Source organism: Lygodium microphyllum, chromosome 21 (genome assembly GCF_053477565.2).
Source record: "Lygodium microphyllum isolate KBCC chromosome 21, Lygodium_microphyllum_v1.1.10, whole genome shotgun sequence".
Classification (NCBI taxonomy): domain Eukaryota; kingdom Viridiplantae; phylum Streptophyta; class Polypodiopsida; order Schizaeales; family Lygodiaceae; genus Lygodium; species Lygodium microphyllum.
This window is the reverse complement of record NC_141155.1, coordinates 24,326,271-24,334,813: the sequence shown is the minus strand read 5'-3', so window position 1 is coordinate 24,334,813 and position 8,543 is coordinate 24,326,271. Positions and strand designations below refer to the sequence as shown.

Genomic DNA, 8,543 nt, shown 5'->3' with positions numbered 1-8,543 from the left:
TTGCTTGTGTGTGTGTGTGCGCTGAGTGTTTATATATAGATATAAATATATGTATATGTTGTAGGAAGCACCGACCATTCTCCTATGAGAGAATGGAGGTGCGGAGCTTCGAAATTTAGTATGCATAAGATACATATATATATAGTCTACTTTATAGATATATATATATATATATATATATACACAATTCTGATATAAAGAGTTTACAATGCACATATAGAAAATATTTGTGGCACAATTTTATTATTGTGTTTTGGAGAATTTGGGGGCTGGAAAGGGCGGGTGCGGTTGACCGGGGGGGGGGGGGTTACGTGGAATAGGGACACATGCCGCAAAAATGGAAAGGGTCCAAAAAGTTGGTAATACGGTCTCTGCTTTTGAAATCAAAACGCGTGGAACATACGGCAGTTTTCGGTTTGAGGTGGTCTTCTCTCCTCTCTCCCTTTCCTGCCCCCCGGGCCCCCAAACAATACAAATATTACAATATATTGTGCGCCGTCCTCCTCCTCCTCCTCCTCTCTCTCTCTCTCTCTCTCTTTCCATGTCCTTGTCCTTCCTTCTCCCCCCCTCCCCTCCCTCCTGCCTCTCTCTCTCTCTCTGTGTTCTAACTTCTGATATCAGCGCCCCAGAGACAGAAGACAAGTTCAACCATAATTGTTCCTTTCGAGTCCAAATACTCATCATCCAAAGCCTTTCCCTGTAGGAAAAATTTTTCTTTCTTCCTGCAGCAGCAACCCCCAATCCCAGCTCCCACCCCCCATCATCATGCCCACCATGCCCGACCCCCTCCACCACTGGCGGTCCTTCTTCTTCCACCGTGCCGCCGCCGGCCCTGCTTCGACACCCGGCCCTGACCTCGACCTCTGGATCATCTGCGAGCGAGCCCTCGCCATCGCCTACCATGACCACCCCTCCGACTTCCCCCTCAAGCGCGATCTCCTCGTGCAGAAGCTTTACACGCCCGAGTCGCTCCTGCTGCATGATCAGCACGTGGAGTCGTATAATGTTGATGCCAGGTCCGGCCTGCCAGCCACCGATGGACATAATTGCGGCCACATTGTGAAGTCCTTGGAGGAAGAAGAGGATCACGAGATGCAATTACAAGAGAATGCCATGCCTTATGATGCAGTGGAAGCCCTCACAGAAGAGCTTGAGGATGAGATTCTTTCACAACAGGATGTGCGTGACATTATTGCAGACCTCAAAGATCCCCATCAGGTAATTCTCCGTGTAATTTGAACTGCATACGGACTTGCACTTTGAATTACCATCCGTGCGATTAACGGCTCATTATCGCACTGGCGTGAATACTGCTGCATGCCACTTTGCAACTGTTCTACCTAGTTTTGTTCTTGATCCTTGGATGAAATCCTCATACATTGCACGAGACTTTTAAGGTGTTGAACGCCTCACCTTGCTTAGGGCTATATTAACCTGAAGCCATCACAAGATGTCTTAGACAAATTCCCAGTATAATTCCCACATTGTCAATTATGACAACATGATGAGCTTCAATGAGGGGCCACATACCTAGTTAGGTGTTGTTGGGAGCAGGATGGAGCTAGCCCAGGGTTAGTATTGTCTTACCAAACTGTAGACATTTACAGCTAGTAAGCAAGAGTTGAATGAATGCAAACTAGTCTTCATGAAAGCTGTCAAAGTACACAGTGCCCATGACTAATCTTCCTTCTGCTCAATTGATCCCCAGACCCCCCATAAGCTGTAGCCTGTCCCCTTATCATAAGTCTTCATAAGCACAGCCTGCCCTCGGAAGATACCCTTGACGTCCAAGCATGCATCAATGTGGTCTTCCAGTACTGTCCTGCGTGATGTGTTTTCAACTCTGATTTTCTTTCAGTGTAACCCAATGTGTACCGGGGATCAGCATGTGATAAACAAAATTTGTACACCGATCATTGAGATTTTTATATTCCCTGAACTTTCAATCACATAGTAGCATCTGTACATCAAGAATGGGATGGCTTGCATTTTGTGTCAAGCATTCCCCCCAGAGTGTTCTATAACCTTTAGGTATCTTGTATCTCCAAGGAACCTTCTTGAAAGGTAATAGGCCTGCCTTGCAAGGTGGCATAACAATTCAAAGAGTACCACCCCTGGCATGCCAATCTGTTGAATTGATGTGTAGCACCCTTCTCCCCACCAATCTATCACCTGAGAGGTTGCCAATATCTTATCTGACAAACTGTTAGCTTGTTCTCCCAATTTGTATGTGGTCATTTCTCTTCCAAGAAACTAAGAGGTGAGACAACAGTATTGATAAAGAAGTAGAAGCTCTTTAAATTGCCCCTAGAGGTATCCCACCACAAAGCTGGTATATGGATATTGCCATGGGTTATGCCTCCATTATTCCAGCTGTTTTAATCCAAGCTCTGCCCATAAATATGCATGGGTGCTGAGCAGGACAACAATACCCAAAGCATTCGAACATCCAATAAAGCAGTCCTCCACCCTCCCAGCATTCTCCAACCCACTCCATTGCTGCTGATGGTAAGAAAATGCCAGTTATTGCATAAACCAACCTCACCCTGCATCATGTTCAATCAAGTTTGGATGTGACTGATTAAAAGGTTCTTTTCCTAAAGAAAAAAACACTGCATCCATGTTCTAGCTTCCCCTGTACTAAATCTTCTTCGGGGATGGGAGTTACATTTTCCTAATAAGCTGCCGCCTCACTACTCATCAATGCATTAGTTTGTGCTGAACAAGACAGATGTCCTCTGCTTCCTGAATTGGAGCATTATGAACAGTCCTGTGTACCAGTCTGTTCCATTATCTTCTATCTTTTGGGATCATCGTTCCCTCAGTGATAGACCAAATTGATCCAACATGTTTCTTCTCCACGTCATACTCCTGTGCTGTACTTATTTTGGCCTCAAAAATGGCAATATCATTATGTTATTGCCCTGCCCAAAATGTAGCCAAATTGGAGTTATACCTATACGCTTCTGTGCCGTATGCAAACCAGGCAGATGTATCACACTCTCACACAAATGAAACTTCCAGAAGAAACCTGCCTAATGCTGCATGTTCAGAGTGTGTGTCTTTGAGTGTCTTGGGTGTGGGTGAGTGTTTTGCGTGCATTGTCACAGAAAAGATACAAAAGAAAGACTGCAAGTGCATGTATTATGGCTCTGCACTCAAAGTTCATACATAGTCTGCCCTCTGTTCCTTTTTGAAGGATGAATGCAATCGCTTAAAGTTGTAAAGTTGTCTCCTAACCTTTCCTGTTTTGATCATTGAACAGTCAGAGCGGAAGATCTATGAGATGCTAGAAAGGCTTGAACTCATGCAGTTGTCGTTTGACATTTTAAAGGTGCGTGATTATTCTCTTTCATTCAATGTTTCCTCACCTGCATTATTTGTCATTTTGCCTTCACCCTCTTAAATATTTCTGGTTTTCCAGGAAACACATGTTGGGAAGGTAGTCAATGAGGTGCGCAGTCACAAAAATGCGTCAAAAAGAGTTATAAAGCTAGCAAAACGATTAGTGAGGTATGCACTTTGTTTTATTTAATGTAACAGTTGGAAGCTTTGTTCTATTCTCTCCATTGCTCCTTTAGGATTTTCTTTTTTAGCGAAGAGTCTAATAATTTTGGGCTTGGTCTTGCCTTTTGATTGCAGAGGTTGGAAAGATCTTGTTCAAGTTTGCTTGACAAGTGCAACAGATGTTGCCCAAGCAGCAGGTACCGGCATTTACCTGACCATCATAGCAGCAATTAGTTACTTTGTGTCCTGTATTTATTGGCACAGTCTCATGTTTTTGTTGATCTGTAGAAACAGCAGATACAACAACATCTGGTGCATCATTGCTCAATGAAGAGGAAGGATTACCTTCTCCTCCTATGGATGAAGCTGCACTGCTTTCAACACCAATGTCCACTATGGACATGTTTCAGGTATGTAATGAACACTAATATGTCAGTGTTAAGTGTGCACTGTACTTTGGAATTATGTTTTGATTTCTGGGCTTATGTGGCAATGAATTCTCTTGTATGCATGTGGGAGTAAAGCTTTGGGACTTGGACGATGATATGACATGTAAGCAAAAACACAAGAAACACTTGAAGTGTAGTCTTGTTCCTGCAATTTGTGTACCAGGTGTACATGGTTGCTGTCATGTCATTATATGATGTCGTCGTGTTCATGTTTTGCTACCACAGTAGCTGGACACAAGCATCCCACCTCAGTAAGCAGTCAAAGTCGTCGTTTGGAAGCTCCATCCACATGCAAGCAGTTGGCTGAGAAGCAGCAGGAACCAAACTCGTTTCACAATGATGAGGTTGTCAAGCAAGGGCTGTGCACTTTGAGTGCAAAAGATTCACTTGCCAATGCTCAACCCCCTGGACCACATAATAAACAGGATGTAAAGAGGGGAAGTACTGACACTCACAGGGGCTCTTTACAGCTTAATTCCAAGCAAAAGGGTGGAGAGAAATCTGAAAATACAAAGTCTGTGACCTTCTCCTCTCATACTGCAGCAGCTGAACATGACTTTCTAGTGGGGAGTCAAGCTGGCTGTGCTAAAGCTCCATGTACACATAAATCACCTGAGAAGCCGCAAGGGTCATCAAAGTTACATCAGGACGCTGTGAAGCTAAATGTTCACACTTCAATTGCAAAAGGTTCACCTGCTCAATTCCGTGGACAATTTAATAAAGAAGATTCAAAAAAAGGAGCCATTGGCATCCCCAGGAGCTTTATGCAGCGTGATTTAGAGCGAAAGAGCGAAACGAAATTCCAAAACATGAAGCCAGTGATCTCTTCATCTGTAAGTTTACATCTTAGTAAAACGATAGCTTGAAAATTTCAGATCTTAGTTTTAAGAAATTTTTGTTGAAACTTTTCCCTTGCAAATTTGTTCTCACCATTGTGTGTGCTTTCTTTTCAAGGATGAGAAAATGGAAACTGCAAAACGGAATCTAAGAATGAATTATGAAAGGGAAGAAAATGGTATGCCTTCAACATCTGAGTGTTTTACAGTCTACACTACCCTTGTGCAGTTTGGCTTGATGTCTTAGTTGATATTCTCACTTACAACTATTTATTTTATTTCATAAACAGCAAAGAGGCAACGCACAATACAAATATTGGATCTCCATGATCTACCCAAAAATGGGCGTCCTAGAGCCAAAACTTCCACAGTTCATGGCAGACTTGGCTCTGAAATTCGACCTCGGGCATTAAGCTGCAGGTAGTTTCAGAAGATCACTATTGTAATGCTCAAGGCGGTGATCCTTTCTGCTAAACAGCACGTGGCTCCTTTCTGCTGGACGCTTTACTGGAACAGTGAACCAGCTTCAGGCTTCCATGGGTCTCATGGGTCAAGTGTGTGTGCTCCAAAGAGGCTAACACAGAAAATGTTGTTAAGCTCAGGTTCAGGAAGTCAGCAGCAGAGCATTTTCCAGTCTACCCTTTCTTGAGAGCTTGGTTCAAGAATCTATGATCCCTCTTTAACTGCTCTTCATCTCTGAAAAGAGTTTCAGATGCGTGAAACTCTGTAATCTTTTGTTTAAGGGTCAGCCAAATCTCTGTATCTCCCGACTTTTATCTGAACAAAGCCATGCTTGTAATGCAAAGGCTAATTTTGTCTCAGCATTATGCAAATCCCTGTCAGGGCCTGATTTTACTTGAAGAAGCCATGCTGCTAAAGTAAAGGCTAATTTCATCGGCCCTTTATAGAAATGGAATTTATCTACAGTGCTGAGCTATTCGTTTGTGAATGGTGACCACTGTTGAGCTAGGATACATGGAAGGCAGCCCAATGACATGAGAATTTTTGGAGTTGCCTTCCACTGATCATGCAACTAGGCCCTCCAACACCTCACGCATATGTTTCTTCAAATTGGTGGGCTCCAGTGTTGTAAATTAGCCAACGTACTGCCAATTGTTTCACCAATTTTGATACATCTATCAAAAAATTTATGTATTCCAAGCTCATCAATTGAGAATAAGTCACTTTGCTCAACATTTGCCATCTATCATTGGTCGACCATTTTGGTGATGAATACTTAATTTACTCATCGTTCTTATTGATTTCTGTGCTTGCTTTTCCTAATTGCTCTTTTGAGATGTTAATGGATCAGCAAGTCTGATAGTCAATGAGTAGGTTGCAAGATGCTCCAAGCACTGAAGGAGAGTTGCTCTAGCTCCAGCGTACATCTTGGTCTTGGCCTTGCAGAACACCTTATCACGAAGTTAAAACAACTGCTTGAACAAGTTGATTGATGTTCTATTAAATGTCAATGTATGATCGGAACACTATGGGAGGAATCCCAGGATGGCTTTTTGTTCATAAACAGTCACATGCTTCCTATGAAAGGGTTGGAAGTACAATTCTGAGTATGTTGATGGCCAGTGATGGCTTCAGGTTGTAGGATTTTAAGCCTTGAATCTGCCAAAGGTGGGTTCTCAATAATAGGAAGGGTCAATGTGGGTCCTTTATAGGGTCTCCAAAAGGCTCTTTAAAAGCATTGTGGTTGCAATTTCTTTGTACGATGACTTGCTTGGTTCATGTGTTGTCACCCTCAAATTAAGGGGTGGGAGAGAAAGGTGAGATTGACAGACCCCCCCCCCCCCCCCAAAAACAACATACGGCACGGCACGTTCACAGATTGTTGATGGCAATTACATTGATGCGCATTATTTTACAAAGCAAAAGAATTTAAAGGAAGGGCCAGTACACTCCTGAAGTATGTAGGTGGTTCTCTCCCTTAAAAGTGAAAAGTGAAAATTGGATCCTTATCATGTTGCATGTGCCATGTAGATTTGGGGACCTTGGCCATGCATGTTGATAGTTATCACCCATATGCTCTGTTCCATCCAACTCTCAACGGATGGTATTTTGTCCTCCTACTTAAGGGTCCACTTTGAGTGTGAAGTCCTCTTTTGTGAAGATGAAACAAGTTTCTAATATTAATAAAAGTAACGATTGTACACTTGATTCAGTGCAAATAGGCTTTTATGATTCAAGAGACCGCATAGATCGGATTGTGTGTTTACCCTTTAAAATGAGACCTAGATTAATGAATTGATTAAAAAACCACAAAAGTTGACCCCTTAACCAATTATTTCTTGAAGGCCAAGTAGACTTGCATACTACTATAAACAAGTGGAGCAATTTGTGAAGGTCTTATCTAAGATCTTGAAAGACTTTAAAACCATGTGCTTAGGAATAAACTTGTAACCAAACACCCTTCCAACAAAGAAAAGAGCTTTCTTCTAGAACAACCTTGAACCTTGATAATTTCAAAAAACGTAATTCAAGACTTGGGCAATAGTTGGCATTTGTAGACATACTATAAATATGAATTTCTTGAACATTCATAGGCAAAGCATTAGAACACACTCTCCAAGTAACAAGCTTGAGCTTTGAAGTCAAAGCTCCTTAAATTGCTTGACCACCACAATCAGAACACCGATTATAAACAACTAGTATTTAATGGATTCTCTTATCTAATCATATTGTTTGCCATCTTTCAAGCAAAAGGGAGTAGCAAATCTATTTGTCAACCAAAATGTCAACAACTCCACCTTAAGATGTGGGATAAGACGGAACCATGTATTGCTCCAAGGATCTCTGTGCACTTAATAGCGAGCTACCTCTCACTTGGGCTAGTCTATTGTTTTATTCTCACTCTTTACTTGTGCCCATGTGACTCGAATCACAAGAATATGAGTAAGCTAGACACAAGCTTATGAATGAACATGAGGATTGACCACTTCCTTTGTCACCATTGTTGTAGTCTTAAGTGTCAATGGGGACCAACTCTTTCAATCTCTAATCTATGTAGCAAGCTCCAATGGACTCTACTTAGTACGTCTCCAATTGATCCACAACATCACACTCCACAAGTAAGCACGAGAGCAAACACAAATGGAGAACACTCAAGATAGCAAAAGAATAATCCCTCACTCTCTAGCTCATGAAATTTTAGAAATGACACTTCCAATTAAGCCCCTCAAATATTCTATTTCAAAACATGAAAATTAGACTTTCATGTAAAGCCAAAATGTCAACAACCGAAGCTTAATACATGGACTAGATGGAACCACCAATTGCTCTAGGGGCATCCACACAATCAATGGTAATGTCTCTCTCACCTAGGCCTCACTCCATTTTGTCTATGCCACTCATATCCTAAGAATATTGGCGAGATCAAGAGTGAATGTTAGCACTCATCAATGTCTCCATCTTCATGTGCCAATATGCACATGGAAGGTTACGTTTCAATTTGGGACTCAAAGAATTAGTGCCATGGTTAGAGCTTTTTTCAATGTTTCATAGGCACGCTGGCATTCTTCGATCGATTTGAAAACGATCAATAGCTTGTATAGAGCTCAAGCGATCAATGTGTAGTTTAGCACAAACTGTTGGTAATACCCAATGTGGCCAAGAGGAAGCATTGAACTCCCTTGTAATTCATAAGTGATGGCAATTCGACAATGACTCTGACTTTCAAGATGTCTTTTGCAATGTTGTTCTTTGATACTAGGTGCCCTAGAATGCATTTGTATTTTACAAA

At 41.9% G+C, this 8,543-nt stretch overlaps 1 protein-coding gene across 4 annotated transcripts; it reads left to right on the top strand.

Annotated features, from left to right (window-relative positions):
* Positions 1-558: 558 nt before the first annotated feature.
* Positions 559-6,008, top strand: LOC148017820 (putative mediator of RNA polymerase II transcription subunit 26b). 4 transcript variants are annotated; one of them, XM_087662054.1, is made up of 9 exons: positions 559-1,218; positions 3,266-3,334; positions 3,425-3,513; positions 3,643-3,704; positions 3,805-3,917; positions 4,032-4,059; positions 4,182-4,789; positions 4,911-4,971; positions 5,083-6,008. In XM_087662054.1, exons 1-9 carry the CDS (start codon positions 766-768, stop codon positions 5,214-5,216), a joined length of 1,617 nt encoding a protein of 538 aa, XP_087518180.1. In that variant the 5' UTR covers positions 559-765; the 3' UTR covers positions 5,217-6,008. The 4 variants fall into 4 exon arrangements, with proteins under 4 accessions (XP_087518180.1, XP_087518179.1, XP_087518178.1 ...); XM_087662053.1 differs by having other exon boundaries at positions 3,802-3,917; XM_087662052.1 differs by having other exon boundaries at positions 3,796-3,917; positions 4,185-4,789.
* Positions 6,009-8,543: the final 2,535 nt, after the last annotated feature.